The sequence below is a fragment of the Geotrypetes seraphini genome, chromosome 6, assembly GCF_902459505.1.
Source record: "Geotrypetes seraphini chromosome 6, aGeoSer1.1, whole genome shotgun sequence".
NCBI lineage: Eukaryota > Metazoa > Chordata > Amphibia > Gymnophiona > Dermophiidae > Geotrypetes > Geotrypetes seraphini.
Genome location: NC_047089.1, coordinates 241,985,851 through 242,001,099, shown reverse-complemented (window position 1 = coordinate 242,001,099; position 15,249 = coordinate 241,985,851). Strand labels below are relative to the sequence as shown.

Sequence of the window (15,249 nt, the reverse complement as noted above, 5' to 3'; positions counted from 1 at the left end):
TTTTATCACAGTCTTGTTTTACATTTGTTCAAATTAAAAGTCATCCTGAATAGAGAATGACACAGGGACAAATTTTTCCTCATCCCCGCAGGAACTCATTTTCCCGTCCTGTTCCCGTGAGTTCTTTTCCTGACCCCGACCCATTCCTGCAAGCTCCGTCCTCATCTGCACAAGCCCCAAACACTTTAAAATCCTAAGTAGCAACATTCTAGAGCTCAGATTGTGATGTCATAATGCCTCATTCCACCAATGCCTGAGCTCTGCACAAGCCTCAAGCACTTTAGAATCATAGGTAGCAACATTCTAGAGCTCAGATTGTGATGTCATAATGCCTCATTCCACCAAGGCCTAAGCTCCGTCCTCATCTGCACATGCCTCAAACACTTTAAAACCCTAAGTAGCAACATTCTAGAGCTCAGATTGTGATGTCATAATGCCTCATTCCACCAATGCCTAAGCTCCGTCCTCATCTGCACACGCCTCAAACACTTTAAAATCCTAAGTAGCAACATTCTAGAGCTCAGACTGTGATGTCATAATGCCTCATTCCACCAGTGCCTAAGCTCCGTCCTCATCTACTTAAGCCTCAAACACTTTATAATCCTAAGTGTTCGAGGCTTGTGCCATTAAGGCAGAGCTTACAGGAATGGAGCAGGGACAGCAACAGCGACAAAACTCATGGGGGACAGGACAGGGAAATTGAGTTCCTGTGGGGACGGGGAAAAATTTGTCCCCGTGTCATTCTCTAGTTGGAACTCCAGGAACTGCCTTCAATGTTCCTGCCAGCCACCTGTTTGTTTAAATTATGTGATTAATTGGTATTAGCTATAGGAGAGACTTTCTTTTTAAAATCTCCCTATGTCTTGTCACATCTATAGATAAATCTTATCTTTTGTTTTTTTTTTTTTTTTAAATCTCATTCATCTTGAAAGTTTTCTAGCAGGGTAAATTTAAAATAAGAGAATTTTTTCTTTCTGTCTTATATTTTTTGGGAGGCAGGGTGTTGACAATGTCTGCCAATGTCCTTGATAGAAAGAGGTAGATCGTTTTTCAGTTATGTTATTATTATTTTTAGCATTTATATACCACCTATAGCCCACATGGTTTACATTCAGGTACTGAAGCATTTTTCCATATCTGTCCCAGTGGACTCACACTCTAACTAATGAAGCTGGGGGCAATGAGGGATTAAATGACTTGCCCAGGGTCACAAGGAGCAGTGCAGGATTTGAACCCACAACCCCAGGAGGCTGAGCTCTAAACCCTGCACCACACACTCCCCCGTCTCTCTTGTTCTCCCTTGATGTGGACTTAAATGATTTGATTTATTACTTGTTTCTGCCTCATTTTTCTTCTGTAATGTTTTTGTAACATAAAGAAAATTCTTATAATAAAAAAAATAATAAATTAAGTGATTTGTTTGCCACGTATAAGAGAATCTCGGCAGTGTTCTGTATTTTTTTCCTGATGGACCACGTGCTGCTTCAGTACTTTCATGAAACCTGTGAGAACCAACACCCAAGTAACATCTTTAGTGCATTCCATTTCTATCGTAACAGCAGGGGTTAAACATGTGGCTTTTGGTTCACAGGTGGCCATGTCACTTTCTGGTGTATCCTTCAGAGCAACAGAGGACAGATAAAACGTCGCAAAGCAGCGACCACAGTGAAGGATGCTACAAAAACAACAGATTTATGAGGAACATGTCACTGGAATTAATACCAACGCTTGAGAAAATCACAGCCAAAGAGGATTTCATTTAAATCTCTTAAATATTTTAAGATGTTCCGCTGCAGTTTTGAACGATTCAAAGAGCTTTACTCTAGCTGACTCAAAGCAATCTGCTACACGAGAATATCTTATGTGATACGACATAAGATATTCTCTGATGAAAATAGCACGCCCAAAGAATGTATTTCCTTTCTAGTGGAATTCCAGAGCCATGGGGAGTTTATTAGCCTGCAGTACAATCCCACAACTGTTGTCTAGAAGGCATCCAGAAGAGAATGTGACAGATTTAGAGGGCAGATTTATGGTGTGGTAAAAGGATTTTACTGCACCTTAATTTTTCATGGGAGCGACTAACATTCAGTATCTGAGTGCCACAGGTTAAGTCACTCCCATGGTATACGAATAACACAGCTTACAAATCAACTTTGCAAGCTGTGGCATCCATAGTGCTCTGAGGCATTAGCAAAGCTGTGGTCCGGTGTTTCTGGGCCACATTTTGGCTCAGGTTGTTTAAAGCCCCTCCTATGGGAGGGGCCTTAGGCGTCTGAGCCAATCAGAACCTTAGGCCCCGGAGGGGAAGGCCCAGCATTTTGAAGAGGCGGGCCTGCTGGCCGGAGGAAGAAGGCATCCCTCAGGCCAGCCATCGTTAAGGGGGTTGGGGTGGGGCTCATTGGAGGAATGGGAGTGGGGTGGTGGGAGGGGTTGCATGGTGGTGGGAGGGAGTGGGTATCTCTCTCGCTGCGGGGGGGGGGGGGGGTAGCAGTGTCGGGTGATTGTGTGACGTGGCAGGAGAGAGTGGGCATCTCTCCTGCCAATCCTCAATTTAAAAAAAAAATAATTATTTTAATTTGCATGGGGATGGGGGGGGGGGGTCTGAGCTGTCAAACCTTTCCTGAATACTGAATGATACTTTCCTGTCAGTGCCTGAGCCAATCAACACTCAGAATGTAAGGCAACAACAGCTCAGAGGTTAGAGAATCAGTCGGAGATTACAGAGAATCGCTTGGAGTGATCATTTTAATATTAATGACCTCATTGTACTACATTTGCATGGCAGTATCGGAGACTGCTAGAAAACTCGGAAAAGACCTCGGTAAGCTGTTTCGATAATCCGCTGGCTGGAACCGCTATAGCGAGCATGTTAAAGGCAGATTCTAGTTTTGAGAATCTGCCCCTAAGTCTCCTGTAATAAATTAAGCTAGTGCATTTTAGAGTAATATAATGCATGTTATTTACCCTTAACATGCATTAAAGGGCAATAATGCATGTTATGACATCATATACCCTAATAACTACCCCCTCCCTTTCTTACAGCAAATTTGAAATAAATAACACTACATTATAGTGACTGAACAGAATATGTAAACAGCTTTGGTTGTACCACAGAAAGGCAGTACTGTATATCAAGTCCATGACCCGATTCCCTACCCCCGCTAACCAACAAAGAGACAGTTCAGGTTAGGCAGGTTGAAGCACTCCTTTTTAATTAAAAGTGAGAACATGAAGAACAATTGCCTTTTTATTCCATGACAATATGTGTGTATAAGTATTAAATATGATAGCGATGCAAAAAAAAAAGAAAAAAAAAGTTACCATAAGGGAAAACTGCCAATAGCAAGAGGCAACACCTGCCTTGTATCAGAACTCAAGATGTCAAGTAATTATTTTTCAAGATTAATATGCAGTCATTCTGTTGCATCCATATTCAAAGTCCCTCCTCGAGGGCCGCAATCCAGTCGGGTTTTCAGGATTTCCCCAATGAATAAGCATTGAAAGCAGTGCATGCACATAGATCTCACGCATATTCATTGAGGAAATCCTGAAAACCCCACTGGATTGCGGCCCGCAAGGATGGACTTTGAGACCCCTGGTTTATAGTGTCATATACAGTAGACCAGGGCTGCCCAAGTCCGGTCCTCGAGAGCTATTGTCAGGCTAGGTTTTCAGGATATCCACAATGAACATGTATGAGAGAGATTTTCTAACCAAGAAGGCAGTGCAGGTAAATCTCTCTCATGCATATTCATTGTGGATATCCTGAAAACCTGGCCTGCCAGTAGATAATAATAATAATAATTTATTTTCTTGTATACCGTCCAACCAGTAACATAGAAACATAGAAATAGACGGCAGATAAGGGCCACGGCCCATCTAGTCTGCCCACCCTAATGATCCTCCCCTACCTTTCTCTGTGAAGAGATCCCACGTGACGATCCTGTTTTGTCTTAAAATCAGGCACGCTGCTGGCCTCGATCACCTGAAGTGGAAGACTATTCCAGCGATCAACCACTCTCGGTGAAAAAGTACTTCCTGGTGTCACCTTGCAGCTTCCCTCTCCTGATTTTCCACGGATGCCCTCTTGTAGCTGTGGGACCTTTGAAAAAGAAGATATCTTCTTCCACCTCGATACGGCCCGTGAGATATTTGAACGTTCCTCGAGTGAGTATAGCCGCAACTTATCCAGCCGTTCCTCGTACGGGAGGTCCTTGAGTCCCGAGACCATCCGGGTGGCCATTCGTTGGACCAACTCCAGTCTCAGCACCCAGCACCCAGAAGTTCTGGGTGGTTCACAACAAAAAAATACTGAGACACTTCAGCACATGGTACAGTTTCATAGAACACATGATCTATGTACAATCTAAAATTATATAATAAAAGTAATACAATTGTTAAAAACATTCAAGTACTATATTAAAAATTATTAAAAAATTAAAACATACTATGACAATAAGAATAGAAACAGATGATCTCATTAAAATATATCAAAATTAATATTCTTATTTGTCAAATAAATAGGTCTTTAATGATTTCCTAAATGTGAAGTAAGAATTAGATTGAACAATCATCGGACTTAGCCAGGAGTTCATCTTCCCAGCTTGATACTCCAAAGTCCTGTCTAAAAAGGTCTTAAAACGGCAGGCCTTTGGAGTAGGGAAGATGAACTTTCCAGAATTTCTAGATCTCAAGGACTGGACTTGGGCAGCCGTGCAGTAGACTCTCAGTTAACCAGCACCCATGGGGATTGATAGATAGAAACATAGAAAAATGATGGCAGATAAAGGCCAAATGGACCATCCAGTCTGCCCATCTGCAGTAACCATTATCTCTTCCTCTCTCTAAGAGATCCCATGGGCCTATCCCAGGCTTTCTTGAAATCAGACAGTCTTTGTCTCCACCACTTCTACTGGGAGACTGTTCCACGCATCTACCACCCTTTCAGTATAACGGTATTTCCTTAAATTATTCCTGAGCCTATCACCTCTTAACTTCATCCTATGCCCTCTCATTCCAGAGATTCCTTTCAAATGAAAGACTCAACTCATGTGCATTTACGCCACGTAGGTATTTAAATGTCTCTATCATATCTCCCCTCTCCCACATTTCCTCCAAAGTATACAGATTGAGATCTTTAAGTCTGTCCCCATACGCCTTATGATGAAGACCACGCACCGGTTTTGTAGCCTTCCTTCAGACTGACTTCATCCTTTTTATATCTTTTTGAAGGTATGGCTTCTGGAATTGTACACAATTCCAGAAGCTTCTGATAACCAGAACTGGTATTGTGACATCAAAATGCCTCATTCCACCAATGCCTAAGAGCCAACCTCATCAGTAATGTCACAATGGCTTGATTGTCCTAGACTTGGCTCACTTTTACTATATTTTGATTTCTAGAGTGGCGCAGTGATTAAAGCTACAGCCTCAGCACTCTGAGGTTGTGGGTTCAAACCCACGCTGCTCCTTGTGACCCTGGGCAAGTCACTTAATCCCCCCATTGCCCCAGGTACATTAGATAAATTGTGAGTCCAACGGGACAGATAGGAAAAATGCTTCAGTACCTGAATAAATTCATGTAAACCGTTCTGGGAAGAAAATTGAATGAATAAATAAAAGATCCTGGTGATCCACTAAGAGATGCTTTCTTTACAAAGGTTCAAATTTCTCTTCTATCATTGACATGTACAAAAGAAGTGCGTTATTAGTGCCCTAGGAGCAGCGACGCAGGCAACTGGTAATTAATGTCAATTAGAGCCAACAACTGAACGGGGATTGCACAAAAACCTGGTACGTTACAAAAATCAAATTACTGACAAAAGTATTACTTAACAGATTTTGCCCAAAGCCAAAGCCAAAATTAAATTTTGTAATGCCTAATATGAGGACTTGATACCAAGTATAAATACCAAAGGAATAATTACCACAATGCCCAATCTGATACATACATCATTCAATCAGAAGTCAACAGTTCCAATATATGGAAAAAAAAGTCCTCGGTATATTTATCGCTTCAAAGAATTACCTTTGATATATTACTGACATTGCAGAACTGAAAAAAAACTCAAAATATGAGGGGCATTCAATAATTTAGCTACCTGGGTATGAAAGAAAGCAGCAAGCATGTTGAAACAAGTCTATGCGTGTTGTGACATGTCTCAAGGTTACTCATGCACAGCTTCAGCTCAGTGTGAGTCTAACATTCCAAGAGACAGGATGTCAGGAGAATCCTCGTGAAAATCAAGTAAGAAACTGCTAGATTTGGATAACCGTTCAGTGATAATATTTCTCACAAAAGAAGGGAAAAAGCCAAAGAAGATCCAGGAACACATGACTGCAGCTTAGTCTGCCCCATCATCCTACAAAGTCAAATTTTGAAGCAAGCAGTTTAAGTGGAGTAGAGAGTCCATTGAAGATGACCCTCACACTGGTTGGCCTGTGGAAGCAACTTCCACAGAAATATGCAAGAAAGTCGAGGATTTAATGTTGTCAAATTAAGGTTTCCCGAATAGCTGAAGAAATGGGCATCTCAGCAGGTACAGTTTGGAAAATAATTCTTGAAAAGTTGGGCATGTCCAAGGTTAGTGCAATATGGGTTCCAAGAATGCTAACACCATGTCAGAAGGAGAACTTGGAGATGCTCTGTGAAGACCAAGTGAATTTTTTTCATTGTTTGGTGACTGGAAATGTGGGTTTCAGCAGCTGAATCATCCACCCTACAGTCCTGACCTGGCTCCCTTGGATTATTTACTGTTCCGAGTTTTGAAGAAATCTCTCCATGGATAACGGTTTTCAAGTGATGAAGATGTCAAGGAAGCTGCAACATCCTGGTTTGAAGGTCAAACAGAAGAACTCTTTTCAAAGGGGCTAAAGTCATTGCAGGAAAAGTGGATGAAGTGTATGGAGCTATCAGGGGACTATACTGAACAATAAAACAACAAGTTTTTGAAAACTCTTTTCTTTCCTACTTTGGTAGATGAATTATTGAATGCCCCTCGTACCTGGGAGGGGTTTCAAGTTTACACCGACTCCTCCGGAGCCTCTCATCACTTCAGAACCTCTTAAGCCCAACTCCAGTCAGAAGGCAGGAGTCCCATCTTGAAAACTGGCATCTTGAAAACCTGACCTTCTGGTCACCGAGACACATTATGTGAGGTGAGCTTATCAAATAAGGGAATCATTGCTGTATTTGGCAAACTGACCATGGAGTCTTCCAAAAGGCAACGATTCCTTAATTGTCAGATTGACTCCTTGAAGTGGGAGGTTGAAGGGGACCATTTGGGCCATCAGAGAAATCTTCAGGTTGAGGATGTTCTGGAAGGGGAGTCAGAGATCAGGGACTACCAGAGGGATTTGGGGGTTAGGAGACCAGAGGCCACTTGGACTTCTAGGATCATCTGAGATAAAGTGTTGCACTGCTCCTCAGGTGAACCCTTTGCTCCTGCACTGCATCTTTAATCCAGCCCTGAGCTTTCATAAAGGTTCAGCGCAGTTGTTGGTTGTTTTTGTTTTTTTTTTTACAATTTACTATTCATTATTTTGTATGTGATTTGCATGGCCAAAGCACTATAATTTAGCACAGTGGTTACCCCTCAGATTTTTGCTTGCTTGACGTCTTTGTGCATGTGTGGTACATAGAATGGGAAAATGTTGAGTAAACTGCTCCTCTAATACACAACACAACCTCAAAATTTGCTTTTGGCCTGTTAAATTTGTCAGAGAGTAATTTTGCCCCTAGATGGATATCGGGGCTCAGTTTCAAAGCACGTAGACACACAAAGCACCATAGTCTAAGTGCTTTGAAAATGAGCCTCAATGTCAACCTCATTTTCAACATCTGTTGAGTTGGAAAAAAAAAATAAAAACACTCCTTTGTTCCTACAATGCTTCCGGGAAATATCATCTGGGACATTCCCATTCTAACCATTAAAAAGCTTGAAACAAGGAAACTAGACAAAAAAATTCAAAATTGTTAGCTAATATAGTCTTAGTATCAAGTGACTATTCTATACAACTTATGAGCGCAAAAAAATGTGGCAGAAAGTTACATAAACTCCTAATTGTTTTGGGTACCACAAACTGATTAAAAGATCTGCCAACTGTACTTTTGATGTGCTGCCTGTACATATTTTTTTATTGGGAATTATTAACTGCCTTTTCATGAAGAAATTCACCCCAAAAGGTTTACAATACATTGAAGTCAGGCACTCTTGAGCATTTTTCCCTATCTGTCCTGGTAGCCTCACAATTTAACTGTGGCACCTAGGCAGTGGCAGATTAAGCGACTTGCCCAGAGGAGCAGAACTCGCAACCTCAGGGCGCGGAGGTGACAGCTCTAATCACCAGGCCAGTTCTTCCCTACTTTTACTTGTGAGAAGAGAACTGTTTCGGTGCAATGCAGACACAAGCGTTAGCAGCGAATTTCAGACCCTGGACCCAACACCGCAGTGTCTTACGACCGAGGTTGATGCCTGTCACCGAGTGTGCAAAACAGCCTTGTTTGGAGATACTACCCATAACAGGAAACTACCAAGAGCCTCAACAGGAAGTAGTCACTGATGGGGCAACAACATCAACTTCTCTTTAGAATAATAACAGTACTGTATATAGAAACCTTCAGCCAGAGCAGCTGGTCAGGCTGACATTCCACTCCCTAGCTACACTACAACAGAAGCTATTGCGGTGATAATCAGTCTGTTTCACAAGTGGACAAGCGGCCCTGAAATCCAAGCCAGTTGACATTCAAGAAGCACAACCTCTAGCTCAAAATGAATGGCATTCATTTGACCTCGGCACCTGACTGCACTTGCCACTTTAAGGTTTACAAAGCCGATTACTGCGGCGGCCCACTGGGAATTAAGGGGTTTCGGTGTCGATGCCGTGCGGCTCCGTAAAAGAGGATGCAAGTCGTCTGAAATTCTGGCAACAGCAATAAGGAAGGGAGAAACATTTTTTTCTCTCTGGCTGCCGGTTCTCCCTTTCGCACGTGAACATTCACCTTAGTCGCAGGCCGTAAGGCTTTAATTCGGTCCGCAAAGGATTTGTAACACCGGTTCCTAAATAGAGCATCAACCTAAAAAGACAAGTGGTTAGAAACTCGATCCTACCTGGTGGCACAAAATGGTCTGCTGAACCAGTCTGGCGTAGCCATCTAACCGGACTCCGGAATTACTCCTGCTTCGCATGTCCCCAGACGCAGAGCCCTGAGAGGTTTCTCCGGCTTGGTCTCTTTGTGCTTCTCAGAAACACGCTCTCCAGCCAGTCCCGGAGCAGTCAGCGGCGTTCACCCCGTTGCCCCGGTGGTGTCTATTCAGGTTCCATTCACACAGAAGTCACTGACAGCTGCTGGGAATCGGCTGGTCTTTATTCAGATTAATGCAGTCTAGCTGTCAATAAAGCAAGATTAAATTGCATAAAATATAGAGTCACATTCAGATCATTTTTTTTTTACATGAAATTTCAAATCTGTTGCCAATGTAATAAATGCATATAATACATTTGCTGTTAATAGCATGTAAGTGGCATGACTTTATCAGGTGTCATACTGTTTGAATAACTTTAGGAGATCAAATTGGTCATGGTCATGGTATATGTGTCTACATACATGCCGGCCAGGTATATGAATGCTGCGTCATATAATATATAAGTGCAGTATTACACGATTTTCTATGGTTTAAAAAAAAAACCTGATTGCAACAGCCTTGCAGTTCAGCGTTTCCTTCCTAACCGATCCACTCATGCCAGCCAGAGTCCTGGGCATCCCAGCCTCTCAGCTCAGCAGCAAGAGCCATGGGGTTGGTGATAAGGTGAATTAATGCATCCATCTGCCGCCCCTGCAAGAGGCAGGTGGGCTGCAGCACTGCAGAGCAGAGGGCTTCCGTGCACCGAGACTATCCCACGTACCTCGGAAAACAGGACCTCGATCTCTTCCCAGCTGCTGGAGATTCGGAGCCGGAGATCGGGGGCTGGGGGGGGGGGAGAGGAAAGGGAGCAGCTCCCGGCAAAAGGCAACGACAGTGCGGCAGCTTCACTCCGGCTCCTCCCCTCCCTGCTGCTGCGACCTGCCGCACCTCCGCAGCCAACCGCCAGGGGCGCTCGCTCCCCCATCCCCGTTCTGCTAAGGCGCTGGGCTCGCTCGCCTCTAACCCGGCCCCCACTTCTGTCACTGGCCAATGGGGAGAAGCGAGGGGGGCAGGCTCGCCCGCCTGCGGCATCGCTTTCCCCGATACCCTCCTCCGCTCTGCTGCTTCTCACACAGACCACCAGGGGCGCTAGCGCTCTCATAGGATTCGCTCCCGTCCTTCTCTCAATTACAAGAGGCCGACAAAGCACAAAAGAAAGAAATGTTTAAAGGGAAAAAAAAATCTGCTCCTGCTTCAAAAGAACTTAAAACTGGAATGTTTCAAAAGGGTGTTCAATAATTGATCTGCCTGAGTATGAAAGAAAGTAGCAAGCATGCTGAAAAAAGTGTGTGCATGTCTCAAGGTCATTCAAGGTTATCCATGTTATGCTCAGTGTGAGTCTAACATTCCAAGAGGCAGGATGTCAGGAGAGTCCTGGTGAGAATCAAGAGAGAAAATGATTTGGAGCACTGTTCAGTGATGACATTTCTCACAAAAGAAGGAAAAACGCCAAAGGAAATCCATGAATGCACATGGTGAGTCTGCCCCATCATCCTACTAGAAGGTCAAATTTTGGTGCAAGCGGTTTTAAGTGGGGCAGTGAGGAGAGTTGCCAGATTTTGCGATTATAAAATCCGGACACCCTAGACTCCCCCCCCCTTCCCCCTTTCCAGGTCCGCTCTAGCGCTGCCTGCGGATTGCCTCCTGCCCGACACGACTGAGAGAAGGGCTTTTCAAAACATGGAGAAAATCCCAGGTTTTAAAAAACCATCGGGACCCCCGGACATGGCCTCCAAAGGACATGCAGCTCCCAGTAAAGCAACAAGAGAGGCTCAGTGCCATCAACGAACCACTTTCCATTCTCACAAAAACTGATGGGCTCAGCAGGTACACAATAACATTTTCTGCACCCATAACACAAAGACGTGGTCGACAGTCCCAACAAATCCAAATGCAAACACAGAGGCCCTCACCTACATAGTAACATAGTAGATGACGGCAGATAAAGACCCGAATGGTCCATCCAGTCTCCCCAACCTGATACAATTTAAATTTTTTAAATTTTTTCTTCTTAGCTATTTCTGGGCAAGAATCCAAAGCTCTGTTCTTAGGTTCCAACTACTGAAATCTCCGTCAAAGCTCATTCTAGTCCATCTAAACCCTCCCAGCCATTGAAGCCCTCCCCACCCCATCCTCCTCCAAACGGCCATATATAGACACAGACCGTGCAAGTCTGCCCAGTATTGGCCTTAGTTCAATATTTACTATTATTTTCTGATTCTAGATCCTCTGTGTTCATCCCACGCTTCTTTGAACTCAGTCACAGTTTTCCTCTCCACCACCTCTCTCGGGAGCGCATTCCAGGCATCCACCACCCTCTCCGTAAAGTAGAATTTCCTAACATTGCCTTTGAATCTACCACCCCTCATTCTCAAATTATGTCCTCTGGTTTTACCATTTTCCTTTGTTAATACCTTTGTTCAAGCGGTGCATCAAATGCGATAAATCCAATCCACTAGTCCTTTACATAGTAACATAGTAGATGACGGCAGATAAAGACCCGAATGGTCCATCCAGTCTTCCCAACCTGATTCAATTTAAAATTTTTTATTTTTTTTTCTTCTTAGCTATTTCTGGGCAAGAATCCAAAGCTCTACCCGGTACTGTGCTTGGGTTCCAACTGCCGAAATCTCTGTTAAGACTTACTCCAGCCCATCTACACCCTCCCAGCCATTGAAGCCCTCCCCTGCCCATCCTCCACCAAACGGCCATATAAGACACAAACCGTGCAAGTCTGCCCAGTACTGGCCTAGTTCAATATTTAATATTATTTTCTGATTCTAAATCTTCTGTGTTCATCCCATGCTTCTTTGAACTCAGTCACAGTTTTACTCTCCACCACCTCTCTCGGGAGCGCATTCCAGGCATCCACCACCCTCTCCGTAAAGTAGAATTTCCTAACATTGCCCCACAAACTAGAACACTAAAGAAAAAAAAAATGCAATTGCTCTTGTCATGTGTAAAATGCAAACATAAGAAGAGATGCACATTTCAAAGCCGACATAATCTAATCACAAAGCTGAAAATTAAGGGCTAGATTCACAAAGCAAACCGATCGTGTACCGCTCGGTTTGCGACCCCTTTACTATCAAATTTCCATCCGGCCTGATTCACTTACCTCTCCTGCGATCCACTTCGAATCTGTGCATGCAAATGAGGTGAAACGCATGCAAACTGGACAGCGACCTGATTCACTACACCAAATTTCTGATCTGACTGGGCTGGCCGAGCACCTGAAGAAGCGACTGCTGGGGACGAGTCAAAAACGTCTTTCTGACTGGAAGCCCTGCTCTCTGCCCTGCAATCTCTCCTGCCTGCTCACCCTGAATGCTGCCCTGCTTCTTATCTCTTGCTGCTCGTCTTTCCAATGCTACTCTCCTGCCTGCCCGAACTGCTGCCTGCCCCGAACTGCCATGATTTCCTGCCTGCCTGGACTCTCCCACCCTTCCCCGCAGTGCAAGCCCGTGGTTTTAACCTGCAGGCTGTAAGTGGGTTAAACCACGGGCTCCATTTATCTTTTTCTTATTAGTGAGAGTGGCAGCTGGCAAGAGCGGGACCAGCTTTCTGGGAGCCACACGGAGTCAGTGGAGGTGGCGGCATTTGGTTCAGTCTCTCCGAAGTCCTGCCGCCCAAGTACAAAAAAGTAAAAAAAAAAGATTGCTGCTCCTATGCAGGCAGATGGGGGCGTTCCTCCGATCGCCCCCATCTGCATATTTTTGTTTTCTGAATTGGTCGGACCAGCCAGGATCGGGCCCAGATTGGGCCCGATCTGGCAGGTTAGTGAATCCTGGCCTAAATTCCTTCTCTATCCTTGTTGTCTGGATATTTAATTTGCTAACTGCATCAGTACAGATGGAGGAGGTGTCCAGGGAAATCCAGATGTCTCGTAACCCTAGCAGAGAGTTCATTGAAGATGACCTTCACATGGGACAGCCTGTGAAGCAACTTCCAGAGAAATGTGAAAGAAAGTTGAGGATTTAATTTTGTCAGACAAGACGAAGTGAGGTTTCCTGAAAAGCTGAAGAAATCGGCATCTCCGCAAGTAGAATTTGGAAAATAATTCATGAAAAGTTGGGCATGTCCAAGATTAGTGCAAGATGGGTTCCAAGAATGCTGACGACGTGTCAGAAGGCCACGAGGCTCCAGTGCTGTCATAAGAACATAAGAATTGCCGCTGCTGGGTCAGACCAGTGGTCCATCGTGCCCAGCGGTCCGCTCACGCGGCGGCCCTCTGGTCAAAGACCAGCGCCCTAACTGAGACCAGCCCTACCTGCGTATGTTCTGGTTCAGCAGGAACTTGTCTAACGTTGTCTTGAATCCCTGGAGGGTGTTTTCCCCTATGACAGACTCCGGAAGAGCGTTCCAGTTTTCTACCACTCTCTGGGTGAAGAAGAACTTCCTTATGTTCGTACGGAATCTATCCCCTTTCAATTTTAGAGAGTGTCCTCTCATTCTCCCTACCTTGGAGAGGGTCAGAAAAACTTGGAGATGCTCTGTGAAGACCAAGTTAATTGTTTTTTTCATCATTTGGTGCTTGGAGATGAGACTTGGGGTCTATCGCAGAGAACCTGAGTTCAAAATGGAGTCAATGTAGTGGAAGCACAAGTCATCCCCCACCCTAAAAATATTCAAGACAGAAAAATCTGCAAGCATAGTCATGGCAGCTGTCTAATGGGATGAAGAGGGACTTTGGCTTCTGGAGTTCACGTTACACAAGACAACCATAACTGGGGAGAGTTAAGCCAACGCAATGATCGCTTTGCAGGAGTCAGTCAAGGGGAAAAGATGAGGAAAACTCACAGCAGGCGTGCTGATTCTTCACGACAATGCGCCGGTCCATGTGCCACAACAATCCTAGGCTGCCATTTGAGAATGGAGGTTTCAGCAGCTGAACCATCTATCCTACAATCCTGCTGAAGGGTTAGAAGGTAAGGTTTGCCTTTTTGCGGATGATACCAAGATTTGTAACAGAGTAGACACCGGGGAGGGAGTGGAAAACATGAAAAAGGATCTACAAAAGTTAGAGGAATGGTCTAATATCTGGCAACTAAAATTCAATGCAAAGAAATGCAGAGTAATACATTTGGGAATTAATAATTGGAAGGAGCCGTATATGCTGTGAGGGAAGAGGCTGATATGCACGGATGAGGAGAGGGACTTTGGGGTGATAGTGTCCGAAGATCTAAAGGCGAAAACACTGTGTGACAAGGCGGTAGCTGTTGCCAGAAGGATGCTGGGTTGCATAAAGAGAGGCGTAACCAGTAGAAGAATGAAGGTGTTGATGCCCCTGTACAGGTCATTGGTGAGGCCCCACTTGGAGTATTGTGTTCAGTTTTGGAGACTGTATCTGGCGAAGGACATAAGAAGACTTGAAGCGGTCCAGAGGAGGGCGACGAAAATGATAGGAGGTTGCGCCAAAAGAGGTATGAGGAGAGACTGGAAGCCCTGAATATGTATACCCTAGAGGAAAGGAGAGACACGGGAGATATGATTCAGACGTTCAAATACTTGAAAAGTATTAACGTAGAACATATTTTTTTACAGAGAAAGGAAAATGGTAAAACCAGAGGGCATAATTTGAGGTTGAGGGGTGGTAGATTCAAAGGCAATGTAAGGAAATTCTTCTTTATGGAGAGGGTGGTGGATGCCAGGAATGCGCTCCCGAGGGAGGTGGTGGAGAGGAAAATGGTGACGAAGTTAAAAAAAGTGTGGGATGAACACAGAGGATCTAGAACAGTGGTCTCAAACTCAAACCCTTTGCGGGGCCACATTTTGGATTTTTAGGTACTTGGAGGGCCGCAGAAAAAGTAGTTAATGTCTTATTAAAGAAATGACAATTTTGCATGAGGTTAAACTCTTTATAGTTTATAAAACTTTCCTTTAACAGTTAAAAGGAAAGATATATAAACTATACAGAGTTTTACCTTATGCAAAATTGTCATTTCTTTAATAAGATATTAACTACTTTTTCTGCGGCCCTCCAAGTACTCTATTTTTTCTGCAGCACTCACATTTAAAGTTTAATATCTTTTCTTTCTCAAAACTGGCACATTTCAATCAC

The 15,249-nt window shown here is 44.1% G+C and overlaps 1 protein-coding gene across 1 annotated transcript in view; it reads right to left on the bottom strand.

The window, feature by feature from the left end:
- Positions 1–9,282, bottom strand: part of PHKA2 (phosphorylase kinase regulatory subunit alpha 2) — a 188,289-nt gene extending 179,007 nt beyond the window's left edge. The window contains exon 1 of the mRNA XM_033949037.1: positions 9,114–9,282. Coding sequence (XP_033804928.1) covers positions 9,114–9,191 — 78 coding nt within the window. The 5' untranslated portion in view covers positions 9,192–9,282. The remainder of the gene's footprint in view (positions 1–9,113) is intronic.
- Between the last annotated feature and the right edge of the window lie 5,967 nt (positions 9,283–15,249).